Source organism: Panthera uncia (assembly GCF_023721935.1).
Source record: "Panthera uncia isolate 11264 chromosome A1 unlocalized genomic scaffold, Puncia_PCG_1.0 HiC_scaffold_17, whole genome shotgun sequence".
NCBI classification, from domain to species: domain Eukaryota; kingdom Metazoa; phylum Chordata; class Mammalia; order Carnivora; family Felidae; genus Panthera; species Panthera uncia.
In genome coordinates this window covers 124,715,306-124,740,279 of record NW_026057577.1, presented here as the reverse complement: position 1 = coordinate 124,740,279, position 24,974 = coordinate 124,715,306, and the positions used below count along the sequence as shown (strand labels likewise).

The 24,974-nt window shown below is 37.4% G+C and overlaps 1 protein-coding gene across 4 annotated transcripts in view; it reads left to right on the top strand.

Annotated features, from left to right (window-relative positions):
• SPEF2 (sperm flagellar 2) overlaps positions 1-24,974 on the top strand; it is a 183,321-nt gene that overhangs the window by 68,438 nt on the left and 89,909 nt on the right. For all 4 annotated transcript variants that reach the window (XM_049648173.1, XM_049648172.1, XM_049648174.1 and 1 more), the window contains 9 exons: positions 456-610; positions 2,285-2,345; positions 3,742-3,803; positions 5,787-5,890; positions 7,199-7,455; positions 14,919-15,027; positions 17,501-17,658; positions 20,302-20,466; positions 23,929-24,003. In XM_049648173.1, coding sequence (XP_049504130.1) covers positions 456-610; positions 2,285-2,345; positions 3,742-3,803; positions 5,787-5,890; positions 7,199-7,455; positions 14,919-15,027; positions 17,501-17,658; positions 20,302-20,466; positions 23,929-24,003 — 1,146 coding nt within the window. The remainder of the gene's footprint in view (positions 1-455; positions 611-2,284; positions 2,346-3,741; positions 3,804-5,786; positions 5,891-7,198; positions 7,456-14,918; positions 15,028-17,500; positions 17,659-20,301; positions 20,467-23,928; positions 24,004-24,974) is intronic.

Genomic DNA, 24,974 nt, shown 5'->3' with positions numbered 1-24,974 from the left:
ATGAACCTTGAAAACATGATGCTGAATGAAAGAAATGATACACAAAAGGCCACATACTGTATGATCCATTGATATGAAATATCCAGAATAGGCAAACCCATAAAAACAGAAGGCAATTTACTGGTTGCAGGCACAGGAATAAGAGAGATACAGAGTGACTGCTTAGTGGGTATCAGGTTTCCTCTTTGGGTGATGAAAATTTTTTGGAATGAGATAGTGGTGATTGTTAGACATGTAAATGGCCTAAACACTTCTGAGGTGTATCTTTTACCATAGTTAAAATGGTTAAATTTATGTTATGTGAATTTTACCACAACAAAAAAATAAGCAGCTTGATCCAAAAGACAATTCTAGGGAGCCCAAAAGACAGTATTATGGGGTGAAGCCAGCATGGAAGGATAATTATGTCAATTTCCTAAATGAAGTAATTAATAAAATTGTCTGCTGTACTTTAGACTTTCCTATTCAGGTACTTTCTATTGACACTCTTGTCCAAGAAGCCATCAAAGCATTTCATGACAACGAACAAGTCAGTGAGGCCCTACCAATTGAGAAAAAAGATGAAGAAAAGGCTCTACCAGTTCAGCAAGAGACGAGTAAAGAAAGCCAGGCAAGTGTGATTTTAGTTTTCTTTTCTGCTCCTCATATTCTAATGGAATCTAAGAGATCTTCTAGACCAGAGGTTAACAATGTTTTCTATAAAGGTCCAGAGAGAAAATATTTTAGGTTTTATGGGCCAAGAGGCAAAATCAACGTTACTGTGTGGGTGTTTATATAGCAAAAGAGAAGATTCCTCCCTCCCACTCCCCCAACATACTCCGGTTGCCTGGATGGGTCCTCTAGGGTGGTTAGTCCACTTTGCACCCAGTTACCATCAGCAGGAGACAATCTTCTGAGAAAGAGCCACAGGTTGGTAAGACTGGTAAGGGGGCAAAGGGGCTGACTTGCAAGAGTTTGGAAGTGGGTGGGGTATGAGTGTTGTGGGCAGAATTCACCAAGTTACCAGCTCTCAGAGTCATATTCCACCACTGAGACCCTGACAGTGGCCAACGGTGAAGTCTCCATCGCATAAAGACCCGTGCCAGCTTTGGGTCACGGCCAAGGCAGGTGGTGGTGGGGGGGCGGGGGGAGAATAGCAGAGAAGGGGTGGAGGGGGATACCAGACTTGGTCCCCTGGCTCACAATGCTGTTCCACAGAGGGATGCCCAGGGACTATATGCAAAACAGTTGGCCAGCTGAATTTGGTCTGTGAGTAGATCTCAACCAGAGGGGTTAGTGAAGGAGGGGGAGATCTTCTTGTGGTTTACCTGCATCACATTCCCATAAATATTGCATCTTGCTACATTATTGCATGAAGATTCTAAGGCAGGAAACAGGAGAATGTGACCCCACCTTGAGAATCATAATGTGGTCCAGCACCCTCATTTTAAAGGAGAAACAATAGAGGTCCCAAGGATAAATTGGCTTGCTCGGGGTCGGAAGGCTTATTGATGGCTAGGCTTTGAATGGAAACCAAGATTCTAAATCCAGTACTCTTTCCCCTACCTTATGTTGTCTCTGCAATTGAATAAACTTGCAAAGAATCTAACCCAGATCATTTGCATCGGTTGCAAAATAAATACCATTTAACCAGAAGTTATGAAAATAACTGGGAGAAGTGTGGGCTGCCTCTTATTCTGATGATAGATAATGTACATGTTTTTTCTTTATTCCCTTATGGCTATGACTGACACCTCTAGGATTGTTCTTTCTAAAATAGTGTTTCATAAACTCTACCTCTTTCTCAGGTTTCACTGTATTTTTTTTTAAATTTTTAATGTTTGTTTATATTTAAGAGAGTTAGAGACAGAGAGTGAGCAGGAGAGGGGCAGAGAGAGAGGGAGACAGAATCTGAAGCAGGCTTCAGGCTCCGAGCTGTTAGCACAGAGCCTGATGCGGGGCTCAAACTCATGAACTGTGAGATCACGACCTGAGCCGTTGTCAGATGCTTAACCGACTGAGCAACCCAGGCACCCCTCACTGTATTTTCAAAATAGCAGTTGCTGTATTTTACATAGTAATTGAAGATCACTGGAAAGACAGAGTACACCACAGGCTACTGTATGTTTCTATAAGAATAATCATCAATTTTACGTGTTTTTAGAAATCATTCAGTTATTCTTAATATCATTAAGGTCATAGATAAAATAGTGTGAACCTTACTTATAGAAATAAAATTTTAAATGTTATTAAAATATGATAATGTTAAGATTTCTGTGTGTGTATGTATGTTTTCTCCCCAAAGGATCTACAGGATGTATCTTCAGCTTATCCAGCTTCAAATGAAGCATTGCCAGAAACAGAAGGTAAAACTGTACTTAGTAAGTGAGATATCCAAACAAATCATCCATTTTTTACATTTGAGAGACAGACAGATAAATAGTAAGTGCACATGTATGTGAGCACAAACTTGCTTTCAGGGAAAGAAAAGGGAGACAAGGAGAGTTTTGCATAGTTGTCTACCTGGTCATTTAACAGAGAGAGCAAGGTAAACACAGAAGTCCCCAACCCTTGTCTATAAATAGGGATAAGAGATAAGTATTACAAAGGAATCTTTTTTTGCTCCTTCAGATAGTTGCTCAGTTTTGTTGTGATGTGATAACATCTGATGTGATAACATCCAGGATAAATCCTCCCTCTCCCTGGCTTTGCAGGGAGACAGTATTTTATTGTTTCTTTTCGCCCAAGCAGATCTGGGTGAGTGGTAGGGTTGGGGCTCCCTGCACACTGCTGTGTTCTTCAATGGTTGAGGGAGGCTACGGGGTCTGGTCTCTTGCATCCCTGCTGAAGAGTGGTTCCCTACCTAAAGTTAAGTTGATTTCCAGCTTTGGGCAAGGCAAATAAATAGAACCTGGCTTCCAAACCTAATGAAAAGTTACCTCACTTGGGATCTGGGTTCTAGTCTTTCAGATGCTCTTTAGAAACATTGAAGGAAAACAATTTTAAGTCTTAAATATCTTTTCTAGCTGTGCTAGTGAAGGCTTGCCATATTTAATAGTTTCCTCATGTTCTAGCACACAGTTCAGATCATCCTGTGCACACGTCATTATTGCCGTCACCACTGGACCATGTGGTGAGCATGAAGCTCTCCAAGAGCAGTTGTATTTTCCATCCTTTCAAAGGGTGTAATCTGTCCCTTATTTCAGTTATGTGTTTCTTACAAGATAATTTTGGTTGATTTTTAATCTATTATAAGTATTGTATGACATATTTTATTACAAAAGTCCAGTTAATTATAAACAGACTCTGAAAACTTGTTTTTTTCCCATAGAATTCAAGTAAAAAACTCCAAAGTCTGACTTCCAGACTTTTCTACTTTGAGACATATTTATTACCTATAACTTGATAATTCAGGAAAATGAAAATTAATGAATTATCATTTTAACAAATTTTCTTCAGAAACTTGGCTATTTTTCTGAAAAGAAAACGCAAACTGTATTAAAGTATTCCTAATGATATTATTATGAGTGAGCCATAAGGGAAGGAAGGAAGTGGAAAACACCAAGCCACACAACGGCCAGGATTTTAATGTTGTGGAACAAAGATGAAGCCATTCTGTGGTGATTCTGTTCTTTCCTCTGAGCATCTCAGGCATGGCTGGATCCAATAACCCATCTGTCCAAAACCATGGATGATCACATACTAACATGGTTCTTAGTGGTAAATACTGGACTTTATTCTTAACACTTTTCCTATTGCTAGGTACTGAAACAAATAAAACTCCAAAAGCTGAAGAAGTCAAATCAAGTGATAGTTTCTCTGAAGTAAGTATTGTAATCTAATTTTGGCTACTAGTAGATTGAAGTATGTCATGATTCATAGTTTCTTGGTATGTCTTCAAATGGAGTGAAATAGCAATGTGCTCCTTTTTTGGTTTAAAGTAATTATTATGGTAAAATAGTAACTAAATCTGAGTTACTTAATATTCTTTATATTCTTAATATTCCTTATCCCTAAAGCAGTGGAAATTGCTATTCAGTTTTGCCAGGTAAGAAAATAAGTTTGTGATTTTTTTAAATTTTAATCATATGTCAAACTTATATTTTATGTGTTTTTCTTTACCACTGAATTTATTACTTCTCTTTCCTTTCCTACTCTCTTTATCTTTAAATACTTTTTTTCCCCGGAATTTCTCCTTAGACCTATTGGTGACTCTTCAGAATGTTTTATTAATCCCTGAAATACTCACAACAATTCACTCACTGTGACTTCTAATGGAAACTAGCATTTTCTTGTATAGTATTGCTTTTCTGTATGTGGAGATATCTTTTTGTCATCAAATACAATGTCCTGATTAATCAAGAAATTTTATTTGCTTTATTTTTATTATATTTAGTTACTTTTATTATGTGATTCACCTTGGGAAACAATTTTAGTTTTCAAATATTTTAATTTGAAAATTCCTTAAAGATAGAAAACGTTTTGGAAGGATATACACCAATCTGTAAGTATGACAGCCAGTGAAGAGGGAAATGGGCTTAGAGAAAGTGATGAAGGGGAATGTATCATTTTTACTCTGTGTATTTGCAATATAAATTAACAGAAAGGCTAGGTGTATTTTTTATATTTACTTTTATTGAGTTACAAATCCTCCAAATTCCATATTCAATTCAACGCAAAGGGCATACTTTTTGTGTGTGTGTTCATTGTTGTAATTATTTGGGATATGTCAGTGAACAGAAAAGGCAAGGTTGTTGGACCTTAAAGAGTTTACATTCTAATGCAGACAGATAACAAACCATAAACACCGAGTAAATGAATTATATGACCCATTAGATGGTAATGAGTCAGAAGGGAAGAAAATGTAGAGTGAAGTAAGGGGTCAGAAGCAAAGGGGTCAAGGCCATAGAGGTGCGGAAAGAGGGAAGGTTGCTATATTAAATGGGATGAGCCTTCTTTGAGAAAGTGAGATCTAACCAGATTGAAAGAAGATTGAGAGAAAATTCCAAGTGCATCTGGGGAAGCATTTCAGGCAGTAAGAATAGCTGGATGGCAGCCATGAGGCAGGAAGGTGACTGGCCAGCAAAGTGGGGTTAGAGAGATGAGCTGGAAGGGAGAAAAGTCAGGTCAGCCTTACAGGCACAATGAGGACATTTGAAGTAAACAAGGAAACTTTACAGGGTTTTGCGTAGACATCTAATATCATTTGACTTGTAAAATACTTCCTGGTGGTTGAGTTAAGAATCAGCACTAGGGAATTTTCCTGTTCATAAAGCAGCTTTATTGGACTAGCCCTTCTACAGATAATGTTACCAATGCGGGACAAAATAGAAAAGCTAATTATTTGATGGCCAAAAGCCAACAGGAAAAAGTCAAAGTGGAAGACAGGCAGGCAGCCTAAAACAGGCATGAACTGTGTGGCATTGGACCACTGAATCAAGGGAACTTCCCTGGTCAAGAGCCATACTTGTACAGGTTATCCCAGAGGCACACCATGTCTGTGTAGCACGAGAGTGACTAGAACTCAAGCAGAAATCTTTAATAGTTTCAGTTTAAGGTATTAGAAAATGAAGGTTGGCAATGCCAGAGCAGCTAAGAATTCAGAGGAAGATCTTGGCAAGGAGGGACCCACACAGAGGAGCCTCAATATCCATACACACTTCCCCTGGATGCTTGGCTGACTCCAGAATTGCGCCAGATGATCAGTGTCTTCACCAGAGAGCATGACCATTTAATTTTTCCCCCAGACATTTGGATTCTGACTTTTAAATTAGTTGTACTCTACCACTCATTGTTTATTTTCACAGCTCACTGTGCGTGCTCAGCTTGGTGCAAAATCAGAAAAGTTGCTGAAGAAAGGAAAGAGCATTTCTGACATGTTGCTAGTTAGCATCATGGTAAATGCTATTAAGTACGTATTTTTTTAATCTACTAATATATTCTTTATCAGATAGAAGTATATAAAGAATAATATAGCAGTATTTTTTATTTTTAATATCTAATCAATACTACCCATCTACATGAGAAAACATACAGCAAGATAAAGACATGTTTATGATTTACATGTTTATATTTCACTTCTCCCACTTTACCAGTCTTCACTCACCCAGGTGAAGTTCAGGTTCTATTCCCTCAGGAATTCAAGGAGTCATTAGATACTTGGAAAAGCCAAGGGACAGATTATAGAGGGGAGAGACCCTGATTGTGTGGTCACAAGTCAGTGCCCTTCCTTGTTTTATGTTTCAGGAGAAGGAAGTGGACCCAGGGACCCAAAGGCTCATCAGTGCTGGATGGGAAGGCAATGAGAAAAGGAGGTTGCACAGACAAGAAAGGAGTTCTAACAGAGAAAGAAATTAAATCATAAATTTTAATCCAAAAACCAAAATCTCAGTTTTACATAATTAGGGGTTTAGAAGAACAGAGTTTAAGTTTGTTCCCCTTTCATACGGTTTTTCAATATAAAGATCCAAAATAATAATTCTTGGAGCTCGATTCTCTATGGAGGATGTGGCACTGAAAGCAAAAACCCAAGAAATGCTCCTTACACTACAACAACTTATAATCTAATTGAGATAAAGAAGCCTCACTTGAGTTTTTCTCAGTTATGAAATACAATAATTATTCATTGTATAGCGAAGTGGATGAGAGCAGAGGAGTTCAGGTTAGGCAGTTACAGCTCCATGCTGGGTCGGGCGGAGTAGGAAGAAGTCTCCAGGTTGACATTGTGAGTATCCACAGTGTGGTAAGCTCGGTGCTGGGTTCTTAAAATGGATCATTTCAGTTTATCCTCATAATGCCCTGTAAAGTGTGTTATCCCACTATGTGTAGAAGAGAAACAGGTTCAAACCTATGACCACAAGCTAGAAAATGCAATGCTTATTTACCTAAGTGAGGAGATCAGTTTGTTTGAAGTAAATGATTCAAGACTGTGAGAGACAAAGAGTTATAGGGAGGCAAGTTGTGGCCAGTTAATTTTAAATACCACGTTACGGCCTCTGAAATATCTTTGGAGGGCAGCAGCGACCTACAGAAAGATTTTAAGCAAAGGAGTGATTGTGGTGTATTAATAAGCCTCATCTTAGCTGTAAAGTAATAAAATTTGTGCCAAAGGAGGTTACTGTGGAGTTGAAGGAAAGGTAAAGGCAAGACTCATTGTATTGCTACTTCCAGAGTACTTGTATCTATCAAAATGTTAATGGTTTGTCCGTTTTCAATTTAGTAAGATACCTGTGGATCAAGGATGGGTCTTGGATGGTTTTCCAATGACATTAAACCAAGCAAAGCTTCTGGAGGAAGCTCTCACGGGCTGCAACAGAGAGGTCCTAGAAATGGAGGAAAAGAAAGCACAAATATCCACATTGGCTGTTGATACTAAAGCCTCCAAAGAAGTTCCTCTTCCTCCTTCTGCATTTGATTTTGTCATGTTATTAGATATTTCAGATAATTCCTCACTGGATCGCATGAATGACACGATGGGTAAGCTGGATACTTTTCCCCTTTGTTTTGATATTCTTTTTTGTAACTCAAAGCTCTTTATTCATTTCTTCTTTGACTGAATGGGTGAGTATTCCCATTTACAATTAGGAGTGGTAATAAGAAATCCATTTCAGATTTTCCAAAGAATTATCTAGCAGAGCACGTTTGCCTCCTGCTTTAACTGTTGCTGTTCAGCACTGTAGAGAACTAGCAGAGAATTCTATGCCAACTGCAAGCATCTCACTGAACACTTCCCTCAATTTGGCAGCTTCCCTAGCACAGAGGTGCCCTTTTTGAGACTTGCATGCATGGAGAAGCTTCTTGTGGCTGTTTAGTACATCTTGGTGGGTCACATCTAATGAAGGTCATAAATCTCATCTGTTCTGCAAAGCAAGGATCTGATAACTTCCTTCCCCGAGATTGTGTGTGAAGTCAGAGAAGCAGTATCAGTTGGCTGAAGTCCTCACATGGGGGGGTTGAATAGTCTTTCCAGTAGTCATGGTTTGTTTAAGTACTTTTTGTCATTAGAATGAAAATATTACTTTATTCCACAAATGAAATATTTACGGGGAAAACAGATCTTCTTGAACCTTCTCTTGTCAACTCATGAGGTATTTATTTGACCAAGGGAAAGTTACTTCATTATTCTAAACCTGAGTTTCACAATCTACATAATAAAATGCCTCATTGTAGTTTTACAGATGTGAAAGGAAAACTGACACTACTGACACCAAATTGTGGAATTCCTACACTACCCCATTCTCCAGTTCTTGGGAGACACCAAATTGTTCTACAGTTTAATTCAGTTCTGGCACTACCTACTGGTAAATTAGGGAAGACTCCACAGGTTAAGGGCTCAGCCCCATAAGACTGCCCCCAACTTCAGATTCCAATTTCAAGTAGTAGATCCCCTGGTTACCCACACTTCTGTATGATGTGGCTACAAATCAGGAGTTTCCATAACCCTTCCTCAGGTTTGAATTTGCTATAATGACCCATAAAACTCACAGAACACTTACTATTACTGGTTTATTATAAAGGACATCATAAAAGATACAAATGAACAGCCAGATGAAGAGGAATATAGTGCTAGGTCTAGAAGAGTCTCAGGCTCAGAAGCTTTGGTCTCCATGGTGTTTGGGTTACACTACCCTCCTGGCATGTGGATGTGTTCATCATTCCAGAAGCTCCCTGAACCCCTTAGTTTAGAGTTTTTATGGCAGTTCTAATAAGCATGATGGATTAAATCATTGGCCATTGGTGATTGATTCATCTCTCAACCCCACTCCCCTTCCTAGAAGTCTGGGGTCAAGGCTGAAAGTTCCAGCCTTCTAATCACATGGTTTGTTCCTCTGGCAACCAGGCCCCATCTTCTAAGAGTCATCTCGTTAACATTAACTCAGGTAATGTTGCAAGGGGCTTATTATGAATAAGAAAAAATGCTCCTTATACCTATCTCTCAGGAAATTACAAGCGTTTTCCAAGCTCTTTGTCAAGAGCCAGAGAAAAAGACCAAACATGTTTCTCTTATTATATCACAATATCACAGACATTAAATAAGATACATGTAAAACACTTAGGATAGTATCTGGTACATGTTAATAAACATGTAACAAATACATCAGTAAGAATTATGAAAGACTTTGAAATGGACAAGAGATTATTGGGTATTCTTTCAGTAGAAAGCTGAGTATAGTCTTTTGGACCCCTTTGGACTATCTGCATCTATGGAAGTCTGTGCCTTTCACTGGCTTTGATTCAGATCTTCTATGACTCTGTAAATTATAGGAAACTGAGAGCAATTCAAACGATTCTTGTCCATAGACATGCAAATGAATTTTAATCAATATATAATTAATTTCTAAACTTTTGAAGAGATTACAAGTATTAGATTTTCATCTATTAGTTTTCTAATTAGTTTTCATCTATTAGTTTCATCTATTAGTTTTTCACCTATTAACATGTATTTTAGCATTCCTGATTGTAGATAGCCTATTATCCAATTCTTATTTGAACTGATGTAACATCCTACTGGTTCTCTCATTAATTGAAGAGTTAAATCATGACATTTTACCTTTGTTTGAGAGTCTTGATTTTACCTTTATAAAAAAAATCCTTTAACAAATGATAATATTTATCTTTCTTTTATTACTGCTTTATTACTAATACAATGACATTCAGAGGTGGGAGAGACCTAAGGGATCATCTATTTCCATGCTTTCATTTATAGATGGGAATTTAAAGCATGAGCACTTGACTTGTCCAAGGTCACATTCATCCTTATTTTGAGTTAGTGTAATTTTGAGGTCTTCTTTTATCATTTACCTAAATAAAATGACAAAACCATTAGATACTACTTTAGCTGTTGAGCACAGTAGTTTAAACTGGATCCTGTCTAGCAAATCTTAAAAGAGAGAACTTACTTCTATCCATGAAAGGGAGTAGGAGCAATGCTGACTGTAGTAATGACTCTGCTTGTCCAGCTAACTCCCCCTCCTGTTCAGGACATAGCTGAGATTGGCTGCCAGCACTGCCAATCCATGGCCCACTGGTGGCAGAACAGGACCCTGAACTCAAGATCAGTCTGACTTGAAAGTGGGTATGTCAAGTTGTTATAAAGTACACACACAGACCTGTTGGGGAGAAGGTCCCTGAAAGCTGAATATAACTCTACGAGAGCCGCAGAAGGTTTGCCTACCCTCTGGGGGCTCCAAAGGAAGCATATTGTGGTATGTTTCAGAAACAGAAGGAAATCAACTGGCAACAATTTTTCAAGAAGTCCAACTCAATCCAGTTTGAGTTCTTTCAATTCCCTATCAAAATTATATGATGAGTGATTCTGGCAAATTTGTCAAAGCTGATGTTATCATCTAACTTGTTTAAGTCCTTGGGTGGCTCAGTCAGTTGAGCATCCGATTCTTGATCTTCGCTCAGGTCATGATCTCATAGTTCATGGGATCAAGCCCCAAGTCAGGCTCCACACTTGGGATTCTCTCTCTCCCGATATCTCTGCCCCTCCCCTACTCTCCTTCCCCTGGGTGCTCTCAAAATAAATAAATAAACTTAAAAAATAAAATAAATTGTTTAATTTCTTTATTCTTGACCCTTGACTTATAATTAGGCTTTAAAATGCCCTTCCTCCCCTACCACAGGGAGTACTTCTCCTTTATCAAATTTTGTGCACATATACACATAAATAATCATATTTATATACCCTCAGAAATTAGTATTAAAGCACAGTGTGATTTTTCTTTTTACCATACATTTCTAACATTGCGTATTTCTTGGTTTGAAGTTAACTGAGCCCATTGTTGGGTTTAGGCCAACTAAACCATTAAAACTAGTATGAAATCATTAACTTTATAATTCTTACTTATTTTGGTCAGAATTGAGTATGCTAAATATGTCCACAACTTTGAAAATCAATCTGTAGCTTTCATATTTTAAAGTATTTCAGTTGAGAAAAAGTGTTATTCTTTCATATCTTAAGATTTTTCTAAAAAAAAATATTTTTCTTTCTTGAAATATAAGGTTAGAATGGTCTTTGAAATTTCCTCTTGTTAGTCAAAACCCCACTTAAACTGTTTAGACAGTTTTTTTTAGACAGTTACTTTTTCAGATAAAATTCTAACCTTCTACAATATTTTGTTCATTCACATATTCATTTTTTATTTATAACATGATGCCAGACATTGTGCTAGGCACTGGATGTAGAGTAATAAAGAAGAAATGGATCCTACCTTCAAGGAATTTAGTGGACATTGCAGCTAAGGAACCAAGGGATTGCAGTCTAGAGTTGTGTGTCTAACATGGCAGCCACTAGCCACACATGCCATTTAAACTAATTAAAATTAACAAATTAAAAATTCAGTTCTTCAGTCACACTGGCTATGTTTTATGTACACATATGGCTAGTGGCTGCCATATCATACAGCAGTGGTGTAGAATGTTTCCATCATCTTAGAAAGTTCTGTTGGATAGCACTGGTCTAGAGTGAAGGGAGCTAAAATGGCACCACTAGTAAACATTTATCTAAGATTTATAATTTGCCAGGAACTGATAATAAACAAATGAAAGGCAAGTCCCTATCCTCAAGTAGTTGACAATATAGTGTAAAAAGAAGTGAAAGTAAGCTGATTATATAATATAGTTAGTTGTGTGTTATAATAGGTGTGCCCAGCATGAGAAGAGGTTGACCAGTCCAAGAAAGGGAGAGAGGTAGAGAGAAACACATCACAAATCTTGGCAAGTGAGCGTGGTCCATCTAGACAACAGCAAGTACCTCAGTAGGGCTGAGAGGCAGCAAGGTATGGAAGAGGGGCAGAAATGGGCCTGCAGAGTAGGCATGGGCCAGCCAAAACTTTCGCCCCAAGTTAAGGTATTTGAACATTTTCCTGAAGCCATGTCAAGTCACTGAATGATATTGAAGCTGAGATTTATGCAATTAGATATGCTTTTTATAATGTCCATTCTGGCTCAGGGTGGAGGATGCATTGGAAGGGAGTAAGATTGGAAACAAAAAACAAATGAGAAAATTCTTATCCTCTGAAAAACAGCAGAGGCATTACAAAAGCTGGGAGGGGCAAGATGGGAATGGTCAGCTTCAAGTGGTATTTAGGAGGCAAACTACAGAATTCAGTGATCAGTGAGGACAGGAGACATGCCACAGGGAGAACAGGATGACCACAAGTTTCTGACCCACACAGTTTTGATTGATGATACCATTTACTTAGAGAATATGAAAAGAAATACATAGAGATTCTTTAGGGAAACGTTGAGTTTGAAGTGCGTTTGGGACTTTTCAGCTAACATGTTCATAGAACAGTTCTCCAAATGGGACTAGATGTCAGGAAGGAAGCATGCGCTGAAGTTAAGGATTTGAAGGTGCAAGATATCACCTAGGAGTAAAAATGTACTTTAAAGAGAGATCCATGATGACCCCCAGAAAACATCAGAGTTTTCTGGGAAGAGCAAAGGAAGAAGTGTTTAGAAGCAGCAGCTAGAGAGGAAGAAGGCCAGGGAAAGTAGTGTCTCATAAGCCAAGACAGATTTTTTGAAATAAAGTTGTACTATTTTTATCCCAGACCAGTAGGGGCTGGGGTCCTGAGGTCCAGGCTGGGGTATGGGAGCCCAGTCTCCAAGGTCAGGTTCAGCATGCTGTCCTGCAATGTTTTAGTCTATGGAGAAGCCTGAAGAACAACATCACAAGGAAGCAGCCTATAGCCAGAGCCAGGTGGGCCCAAAGGCTGAGCATCAGTCCAGCCAAGGCTGAGCGGAGAGGAATGCCCCAGACTCAAAGCCAACAGGGAGACCTAAGGATAGGGAAACAGGCAGTTTAGGAGCATAAGACTGTGTCAGAATGGAAGATGAAGTGTGGCTTGGGCTTTCAGCTAGTGCTTCGGTCTCTTGTCCAGGCTGAGTGGGAGCAGCAGTGTTCATAATATGAAGAGAGGTACAGAGAAGTTTTGAGTGCAGGCTCTGGATCGTTAACGTCCATGACTAATAGTAACTGGGAAGAAACAGGAGGCTTCCAGGGCTGATAATGTTTGTTCATTGCTCTGGGTACTGTTTCCAGTTCGTGAAGTCACTGAGCTATATATTCATGTGTGCATTCTTTTTGTCAGGTATAATTCAACAAAAAGTTTGAAAATTAAAAACAAGTCCAGAGCCTGGAGTCAGATTGACTGGAGTCAAACCCCTTCTTTGTCATTTATAAGCTGTGCAATTACAGAATCACAATCTTGCTTTACAGGTTATGTTGTAAAAACAAGATAACATGTAAAAGTATTTAAGAATTGTATGCTGAATTTTACCTATAAATACAACAGAGAAAGCAAGTAAGATAAGGACTGAAACATATGCATCGGCCTTGATGGGTTTTGGTGACTGGAATGAGAGCTGTTTCAATGGAGTAGGAGGAGACTGGGAAGGATGGTCTGGGGTGGATTGAAGCATGAATGGGAGGTGAGGAGGTGGAGAGCCTGAGTGAAGATAACTCTCAAGAAACTTATCTCAGATTATCTATCTATCTATCTATCTATCTATCTATCTATCTATCTATCCATCCATCCTATCAGCTGATTTTTAAGCCAAGTAATTAGTGAGATTACAAATTAAAAAATTGTGTATTTTTCTTCAAAGCTGTCTACCGGTGCAAGTGTAGACTTGGAAAGAGAGATAAATATCATCTGAGGCTGGTGTAGCAGAAGGACACAGATTGAAGTTGTTAGATGAGGGAGAGAAGCTGAAGTGTTCAACCATTCAACTCAGCTTTGCTAGAAAATAAAGTGAAGTCAGGATAATGCTGGTAAATTTGGGGGAAAGGGTGTAGGAATTTAGGGACTGGATCAATGTTGGAGAGATTCATCATATATGGGAGTGCTAGAAAGAAACAGTTGGAGTGTAGGTCATTAAGATTGCAGGGATGGAGCCATTCAAGGTCCAGGATGTGGACACGGTCTTGGAAAGAGTGCCAGAAGTGGAGAGAAGGGGAAGGGACCAGTGCCAGGGTGGAGTTTGGGAAGAGGAATGCTGATCGATGTGCTGAAGGCCTTGACAAACTTGAGATAGTGACCATGACATGGTGCATGATAGCACCTCCTGAGAAGAACTCCCACACTCTTCTTCCATCACTCATCACTGGTGTCAGTAATCTTTTGGTTTTATAAATAACCTAAAATCATTATTCTGTATTCTAAATCACTTCATCTTTTTCTATCCTCAATGTAGATGGAGAAAAATTGATTGCTATATCCTGTGGGGGTCCTCCATTTTCCTGAATACTATTAGTTCAGTCTTCTGTGTTCTCTTGCATTGATTAAATTCCTTTTAGTCTAGTTCAAGACTGTCTTTTCTCTTTATGATTTTCCATTTATTCTAAGTTCATGAGTGTTTTGGACTTGTACCACTAACCCCAAATAGGACTCAATCAGAGCTGTTGAGGATGTTTTTGGTTTTGGTCACTTGTGGTCAGTTCTTTTATGTTTATTCTCTAAGGAAAGATCATAAAATCTAGAAAGAAATGTAATTTACTTTATTGGATTGTAGCATAATAGCGACAAATAATTTTTACACATATTTGACTTTATGGCCACCCTGTTATTTCATTCTTAATCTTTACACCAGAGTGTTGATTTTCTAATTGTTTTTTCCTAGTGTATTATCCATGATGGCCCATCACTTTATATTCTAACCTCTTCAGAGTCAATCCTGAAATCCTCTACATTGAAACTACAGCTCCTCTTTAATGTTATATCGTATTTTGTTTTCCTCAATTTTGAAGAAAAATTTGAATTTTGATCCCAAAACTATACTCTTTCTTTTCATGTTGTTAAACATTTTTATTAATATTGGGCCAATGGCATGATCATATCTATTTGACTTTCTTGCATCAGTACATTGTAGCAGTGCTACTGCAACTTTGCTTTAGCAAATTATCTAATTAACTAATTTTTATATCATAGCTGAAGCATTTTCAAGTGAAACACCTCATGAAGAAATCACTCAACAGGTAGCTGCTGAAAACCAGGATATGGATAAAGACCAGAATTTAAGAGATCAGATTCAGCACAGGTTAGTTTAAAACTCAATGTCCTGGGGCGCCTGGGTGGTTCAATCTGTTAAGCCACCAACTTTTGATTTTGGCTCAAGTCATGATCTCATAGTTCGTGAAATGGAGCCCCACATTAGGCTCTGTGGTGACAGCACAGAACCTGCTTGGGATTCTCTCTCTCCCTCTCTCTCTCTCTGCCCTTTCCCCACTGGTGCACAGAGTGCTCATACATGCACACTCTTTCTCTTTCTAAATAAATAAATAAACTTTGAAAAAATAAATAAATAAAACTCAATGTCCTACTTCTTAATTTTTGACCTTTGAATGGACTGACACCCAGTCACTTCGAAATGATCAGATCTAGAAAAAAAATGTATTTTCCAGCATTCATTCATTTTACTTTTACAAGTAAAAAAAAAAAAAAAACTAAATAGCTTTGATGTTAAGTGAAATATTCATGTGCTAGATTTAATATTCAGAGCATAAGTCATCATAAACTAGGAAGAGGAGAATCAAATCAGGCAACACTTCCTTCTATGGTTCATTATATGGAATCCTAGTTTAGCCCTCATTCAGCAAATGCCAGTCGAAGGTCATGATATTTGAAAGAGCTAGGCATCAGACCACAGACTGTAATTTAAAACTATTTCCATTTTGCTAAAATGCTGTTATACAAAAATAAACAAACAAAAACACCCATTCTCTTGGTCATGTGCAGTGTGTTCATTGGGAAAGAAAACTTAGACAATGTTATGAAACCCAGAGAAGTCAAAAAATATGATGTGAGCCAGAGAAAAGTAATCTATTCTCAAGGAAGACAAAGTTTCAAAAATCATTCCAAGATTATTTGTGAGTCAAGCAAGTAAGTCTGAGCTATCTACAGTTAAATATTTCTTTGATTTCTGTCTGTAAGAGAAAAATAGATGACCTCAGCTGGTAGCTACCAAGAGAAGTGTGCTCAGAGTTAACTCTATGATGAAATGCAGGTGATCTTTCTTTAGATTTTCCTTAGTGGAACAAAATTACACTAAATGGTGGCATTTTCAAATTTTCTTTTACTCTTTCATATACAATAAAACCTACGTTTGTGAGCATAATTCTTCCGGAACATGCTTGTAATCCAAAGCACTTGTATATCAAAGCAAATTTCCCCATAAGAAATAATGGAAACTCAAATAATTTGTTTCACAACCCAAAAATATTCATAGAAAAATATTACAATACTGTAATGTAATATAATATAAAATAATAAAGAAAATACAAGATATAAAGAAAAATAAATTAACCTGCACTTGCCTTTGAAGACATTCATGGCTGGTGTGAGGGAGGTGAGAGAGGAGGGTTATGGTGTAGGACAACTTTCAGTATCACTAATGGAATTACTGCTATCTATTGGCTCAATGAAATCTTTTTATTTTCATGCAACTTTAACAAGGAACCTACCAATGACATTTGCTTTTGCCTCCTTTTGAGGATTTCACGGAAATGTGACATTGCATTGTCATTAAAGAGATTCGTTGCTCACACTGCTACAGCCTTATTCAGGTGGTGCTTTTCTACAAAATTTTGCACTGTTTCCCACCTTTTACACATCTCCCTAATCTCATTTTCCCCTCCTCCTTTGCAGATGAGATGCAGACATAGACTTCTTACAAAATCTTACAATTTCTGCCACTTGCACACCTCATTGGTCCTTCTCAATGATTTCCTTCTTAACTTCTACCATAGTCATCTCCTTCTTACCACCTTTCTTTTCAACCTTTTCCTGCATGGGGGCCATTGTATATGTCCACACAGATGTTGACAATAGTAGGGTATTAATAAATTCTTGTTGTATACTATATTTAATGTAACTGGCAATAAGGCAGAAGAGGAAACGGTCTATATCTGCAGGCAGCCTGACCTAGAATGAAGCAAAGCATTCCTAAGTTTACTCTTGAATGTAAAAGCAAAGAACTGTCCATAGGTGCTTGGAAGCGACAAAAAACACACTAATGCCAATTGTGGGCACCCTCAAATGTTCTTAAAAGTCTCTGATTTCTGCCAAACACCACGGGCTGAGACCAAGCATCTGAGCATGGGAGATGATCACCCACAGTCCTTCAGAGAGAAAGAGAGAGAAAGAAGAACCATTGGCTCAGTTGTGATTATGTGACATTCAGCCTCACGTACTACTCATATTGCAGGACATCGCTCATTTATCAAGTTAAAAATAAATTTAAAAAAATAAAAGAAATGTTTGCTTGTCTTGTGGAACGCTTGCAGAGCAACTTACCCACAATCCAAGGTTTTACTGCATTTCAAAAAATATGGCTTGATTGTATTAAATAATTTCTTCTTCAAAGTAAATAATTTCTTAGAGTTGCTTTTTCAGTTTTAACTATATCGGTAGCTTATTTTTTTTTTCATTATACATGTCAGGTAAATCATGCATCATGTTACCCAAATATTTTAATTGGTATATGATATTCATACAGTATTTTTATTTTGCAGAATTATAGGCTTCTTGGACAACTGGCCTTTATTGGAGCAGTGGTTTACAGAACCAGAAAATATTTTGATAAAAATCAATGCTGAAGTAGATAAAGAATCTTTATGCCAAAAAGTAAAAGAAATGTTTATGACTGAAGTAATGAAAAAAGAGAATAAAGGTAATTACATTTCTTTATAATTTTGAACATATATAACTAAATGTGTGGTTTTAATGAGTTTAGGAGAAAATGAAAACGTGATTGCAGAGTTCTTTTATTTGAGTAGTACCGTCTGCAAGTATCTTCTGATTTTAACTCTCTGCTGCAGATATTTCTAAAATAAGACATTTTTCTCTCTTTGTTTTAATTTAATCAAAAGAAGTAATCTCACTGAAAACATTGTTTTCATGTGGAAAAAAAAATAGCTGAGTTAAAATGAAGAATGTTATAGAGAATGGTACAGATGTCAATGTTAACCTCAGGACTTTAACCCTCCTTTTAGGATATAAATTCTGGGCAGTTCATTTAAAATTATTACAATTGGTCAATTTACCGATTATTAGCTACTTATTTTAAGCCTTCTTCTGGAATACATCTCATTACATTAAACCATCCTGACCTCTTTCCTCCTTCATTCAACCAAAAATAATTGCCCCCTAACTTTTCATAGTATCATTGAAACATATTACTGAAAGGGATCTTAGGCCAATACACTGCCAAAGCCAGACTTCAGTGGAGAATTTTATCTTTGCAAAATGATTTGAGAAATAAATCTTTCCCTTTTGTTTATCAGGCACCTCTAATTGGGGCGCCTGGGTGGCTTGGTGAATTAAGCATCCGACTTCAGCTCAGGTCATGATCTCACAGTGAGTTCTAGCCTGGAGCCTGCTTCCGATTCTGTGTCTCCCTCTCTCTCTGTCCCTCCTGTGCTTGCTCTCTGTCTCTGTCTCTCTTTCAAAAATAATAAACATTAAAAGAAAAAAGGCACCCCTAATTGTATTGACAACTGCAGTTTCTTGGTATAATAAAAATGGCCAAAGTTAATAATACCACAAAGATTCTAAAGCTGCCTTGATAGAAGGCTCTCTCCTGTCACTACATTTAAGACCTAATCACCATAATGTATCAATTAACTGACACCAAAATAGTACATAGGTATAAGCCATGAAAATCTTTAGATTTTCACTTAGTGAGCCAAAATTACAGTAAAAGTTTCCTGAAACAGTGGCATTTTCAAATCTTCTCTTACTCTTTCATATATTTCAAAATATATGCCTTGATGGTATTAAACAATGTATTATTTAAGAGGCTGAACATGTTATTTGATAGAAATTAGGCTGGAGGACAGAGTAAACCTCCCAAAACAATCTTAGAGTCTTTGTTGGGAGGCAAAAACACCAATTTTAAGGTATAGCTTCAAACATCTACAGGTTAGAAATTTGTTTTTGTCAGAGTCATTTCAACATTTTCCTCAAGATTTTACATTCTAACCACTGAATACGTTAACAAACTCAACTGCTACTTATTTGCATTCCTACTGGTTAAGCACTTTAACAACTATTTTATCATTAAAACCATAAACACTGACTGACCCCAGCCCAGTACTCTGAATTAAACATCCTGATTAATTTGAGAAAATAAAAAATAAAAGGATACGGTACTTCCATATATATTCTGAGGTGAAAAATGACTATAGTGTACTATTAAATAGGAAAAAGCTGGTATATATAAAATTGTCCCATTTTTAAATGTTTGTTTATTTTTGAGAATGAGAGCATGCAGGGAGGGACAAAGAGAGAGGGAGACAGAGGATCTCTCAAGCAGGCTCCATGCTGACAGCAGAAGGCCGGATGTAGGGCGTGAACCGGTGAGATGGGGACCTGCACCAAAGTCAGACCTTGAGCCACCCACTGAGCCACCCAGGCGCCCCTGCTCTATTTAAAACTTCAAAAGCTGCCCCACAGCACTTCTGATCCTGTTTATTCTTCTGTTTATTTTCTCCACAGCACTTAACCACCTCTCAACCCCTTGTATAAATTATTCATCAGGCTTATGGTTTGCTTCCCATCACTAAAATGCAAGCCTCACAAGGCAGTGGTTTTTCCCTTTTGTTTTACTGATCCATCTCTGGCAACCAGAACTGTGCCTGCTATTGATTTTACTACTACTAATTTTATTGGCAGTAGTGGTGGGAGTTTTATCTTATTGTTATGACCCTTCCTTTACTTCAAGGCACAATTGAAGTTCAATAAAATAGTCGCTGCGTGAATTAACGAACTGCTAAGAAGACTTAAGTACAATGCACCATTCTAAGTGCTTTGTGTGTATTTACTCCCAGAAATCAATGCGGTGAGGTGAAGTCTGTTTCCTCCACGCCCACAAGACCTCTGTCACATTGCTCTTTACCTTCTCTTCATGCTTTCTTCACCTTGGTTTTCCAACGGAAATTTTGAAATAACCCTTTATTTTCCTATTCCACTGCATTAGCTACATCTAGGTTGTCACTTTTACATTTGGCACCCTTCAATAAGCCTTTCTACCTGCTATACACAGACACACACACACCCACACCATCATCCTCCTCCTCCTCCTCCTCCTCTCCATCACCATAAAAGGCAAAGAAAATAGCATGTCTAACTAGGCAGAGAAGGCTTCAAATCCTAGTTTTAAGGACTGGATGATTTAAAGGAGAGCCTTAAAACATGAACTGAGCCTTAAATCAGCAAGGGGAATTTTATATTAATTTAGGCTTATCTTGGTTCAAGTGAAATAGCGGGTGTCTAGAATCTCTACTAAAAGTTCATTCTTGTCATCTTTTTGAAGTTAAAAAGAAATTAGAAGAGAAGGAAGCTGAGAAAAAGGAAGAAGTTCCCCTGGCTGAGCCTCCACCCCCACCTCCCCCTCTACCTGAGCCAGAAAAAGAGAAGGAGACCCATCCTCAACGTGAGCATTCAAAAACTCCTGCTGCAAAAGGGAAACCACCATCAGGTGATTGACAGAATAATTTATAATCCTCTGCCAGTTTCTTATTTTCACTTAGATAAGAATTATAAATAACAGTACCAATGCATTCACTCAGAGTTAGACTTAAAGCAACTTCAATAGTATGAAACCAAGTGATGACTCAGATGAAAGTGGAAAAGCCCTTAGTAGCTATGGTTGTCACAAAGCCCAGGTACTTTACTGTGTAGGAGGGAGTCTGAGGTCCTCATACCCAGTTCTCGATTAGAAGAAGACCACAGATGAGAATAGGGAGGGCACAGAGAATAACCAGAAAGAACTTAGAGCAGATCAAAAGTTCAGACATCTGTTTGCTGAACCATAGACTTATGTTTTTGTAGAGTGAGAACATCTTCAGAAAATGAGTTAGTATAGCCAGTTACTCACAAGAATAAGGGGAAAAAATCAACAGACTTCATCAGAGACTAGAATTCCTATGTGACTTAATCATTAGTGTGAATTTATGTGACAATAAATGGATAGAAACAAGCACCTGGCATCTCAGTAACGTATACGTTTGTAATTTATAGCATACATGGGTAAAGTGTTTGTTTTGGCTTAAGTTCTTTCTAGATCCCGAAACACTAAGGACTATTAACTTCAGTGGTAGAGGATAGATATAATGACCAAAGTGAAGCGCTTAACTGTTACACTGCATGACATTGGTAGAATGTTAGTATCAGTTTGGTGCTGTGTATAGGAGACAAATGTGGTCCTTGTTTCTAGTTGTAGCTTTGTGAAGCAGCTGGTTGTGCATTAAGGCTACCTAGGAATCCTTGATCTTGTGTGTTAGGATTGTATTTCTAAACTCCAGATCTTTCTGCCTCATGGAGAGATTTGAGATGGATGTGAAATTTTTAAGTTGAATTTATTTATATTAAACAAATAAATTTGAAGACTTAAGTAACATATATTATGGACCACTGTGTTCCAATAAAATGGGGCTTGACTAAAGGCAAAATACACAAATTCTAAAGAAATGTTTTGTATCATAGGAGCAATAAAGCACAAAGCCATAAATTAAATATGCACCCTTTTCTCACTGCCTCATTAGGAATTAAAAAAAAATCAGAGGTCTGGAGGAAAGATGGAAATCTTTAAAATGCTGTTTAGAACCAGGGAAGACAGTTATGACAGTGGCTCAAGTAAGCCTAGTGTTATCTAATATAGTCCTTTAACCCATGACCATGGCTCTCCCCACCATGACCTCCCCCTCAGTCTGCTCACAATCTGGAGGATCTAGGTATTTGACCCATTCCCTGAAACCAATCTCTAGTGGTTCTGGTTAGAACCCAGTTCAGTCTTTAAGTTTCTGAAGTTTGCTCATGATTTTAAAATTGTATTCTTGAATACTGTGCATTGAAGGAATAATAAAGCTTTGTTGCTTAAAAGAGTGCTTGTGTCTGTCTCTTTTTTTCACCAAGGACAGGCCTAATGCCTGATCTTTAAAAACGTATCCAAGTGTTAATCTCCAGAGGCCTAATTACTGCCTTCCAACAACAAGTTATCAAGTTACCGGAGAGAGATCTCAGAGCTTGAGGGCACTGATGGGTCAGTAGAGGGAGGCAGAGAAACCAAAACCAACCTCTGCCCTTACAGCTCAGGGAGGCTTAGTTTAGCAATTTTAGGGGGAAAGTTTCTGGCAGGTTTGTTTATTTCTATGTAAATAATTTACAGTTTGTTTTTTCAAATGAGAGCATTTTCAGAAATGAAAGCCCAAGGCTTCTGAACATGCCCAGCTTAAATACCCAACTATGATCTTTAGAAGTTGAGATGAAAAAAGGAATTATTTACAAAAATCAATCAATCAATCAATCAATCAGGATGGAAATAGAGTAAAGAGGGAGGCCAGTGCGCTGAGTACTAACAGTCATTTTGTCCCTGTATAATTCTACATTGTATATAGCTCTGCATTTTATATCTGCTTCAAATGTGCTAGGGATTAAATTTGAAAGAGTTCATAGTTATGTTCCATTAAAAGGGTTTATTACTAAATCCACTACCAAACTTCAGAATTTAATCTAAAACCAAAGTTGTCAATGTGACAGAATACAATAGTACAATATCCATGCTGCTATTGAAAAATATTTTTTGAGATTTCAGAATATATTTTGGAACTGATTTAAAAAATCAGAAGAAATTAGACTTGCCCACAGTGCCTTATAAATTCAGGTATCTCTATTTTTAACTTCTTTTCTCTGATGCCTTGTTTAGTACTCGTTTACAATTAGCTAAATAGTTGGTTACCCAAAGTATTGTTATTAAAGGAATTAGGAGCTTATCTAGACTTTATTGTTATGATGATGATGATGATGATGATGATGATGATGTTTATTTCTGAAAAAGCAACTAATTCAGTTGTTTGGATTTTGTTTATTGTTTGTTTATTTATTTTTTGAGTTTGGTGGTCAGCTATGTGGATTTTAAAAGTCCTTTTACAGAGGTTAACAAAGTTTCAGAGTTAATCCTTCCCTATTTCTTCTTATTTCTATGAATCCCTTATTTCTTTCTTATTTCTATGAATCCTTCCCTATTCCCTTCTTATTTCTATGAAATCTTGGTTGATGAATCTGAGAAGTAAATGTGATATGTGCTATGCATTTACACATTCTTATAATTATCACTTCTAAATGTAGATAATAGGTCATACATGGTGTCTCCATCATAGGTATTTAAACTGCCCCATATGTCCATCCTTCCAATGAAGAATAAACTGTAGCCCAGGGCAAAAGGTAAGTAATGATTGAAATTGTTTGGTGAATAATGTGGCATGTAGAGAACTTTTTCGAAGAACTAATTTATTGTTTGGAAGGAACACCTTACTGACCTTTAAATCATCAGTTTCCCATTTTCCCCCTTTCAGTATGATTTTGAACTAGAGTCCAAGGAATCCAAGATAAATATACACAAATCATTCTTTACATGACAAGTTATAGCCAGTGTAAAATGGAAATGTACAAGTCACGAGGCAACCAAGTGTGTGGGGTCAGGAAAAGTTCAAGGAAGCACCATCTCCAGTCAGTGTGGTTATTCAGCCCTTCCTCAAATTGTTTTTGTGTCATTCTTATTACAGATTTGGCTGTCTTATTTTATAAGGATCATTTAGTTGAAATAAATCAACATAGAGCCATATGCTTCAAACGGACTTGTAACTAACTTTTAACACTCTGCAGCCATGTTGCCTGAAAGAGTTTACAATCAAATCCACTGCCAAATATTGATATTGAACTTAGGACTGAACTGCCCAGTGTGACAAAATAGAATAGCACTATAAGGGCTGTCATTCAAGTTTTAATCCATTCTGTCTTCAGATTAATTTTAGCTCACCGCAAAGACCTCACAAAGATTACTGTTTATCTGTGAGAAATAACACTTGATTGCTTACCAGTAATCTAGCCCGGGATAGTAAAGAAAATCATCAATAACTTTTATGTCTTGAATTTTGTTTAGAGCCCTTACATGGTAAGCAAGACTCTCCTCAAGAAGGAAAAGGGAAGAAAGGTGAAACTTCACTCAAAAGAAAAGGTACCGCAGATAAAGATAGACATGGTTCAATATGATTCTGCCTTTTATAACTGCCTCAATGAAAAGAGCCAGATTTGTATAGTAGAACACATACTATACTTCTCTTGGGCATTTGTAAACTAGAAGCTGTTACCAAAGAATATAACATCAATATTTCTATAGTTTGGATTTTAGCACAGGTCTTGCTGAGAAAAGTGATGCTTGTGGGAAATAATTTAGAGATATCTAATATACAGAACATCCATTCATCATAGAAATTATCAGTATTATCCTTGGGCTAAGCTATGCCTTCAGAAAGCTCTATGCTGAACCCTGTTTTCTTGGGCTCCCATCAAATTGCCTTCACTGATAACGCGCGGTACAAAGTCCTCAACTCCCTTCACAATACAGCATAGCAGTGGAGGTGAAACTTTCCTTATACCAATAACAACCTGGCATTTTATGTTCTGAGGGGATGATATGCCTACTACATCATTTAATGGCCCCCATATGAAATTCTAGGTGAGAAATTTCATTCAGAATCAAGGGACAGGAAAATCTTTCTTCCTCTGAGTGGTTAGATAATTAGCACATCTAAATGATAGCTTTTCCTCTCTTGGCCGTCCAAAAGTTCACAGAGTGGCTATACCTGTGTGAGGGTACCAGGATCTCAATATCCGCTTTCAAATTCCTCTCCCCATTTTTTCCTTCCACTTTAAGTTGTCCTTGTCCTGACCCTAATTTCATTTAATTTTTTTCTATTTTATTTTAACTATTTCTGTGAAATAAAGGGGATGTAGCTTTTTTTATGTAATTGATAGTTGGTAGAAAAAAAATCCCATTAGGCTCTTGAAAGCATATTAGTTAGATTTATGTTGAGGAGCTATAACAACAAATCGAACGTTGAGATGCAGTTATAAATATATACAGTTGACGTTTTCAGAGTATATTCAAATAGGGTTGTCATGAAGTGTGTACCTTTGTTTAATTTT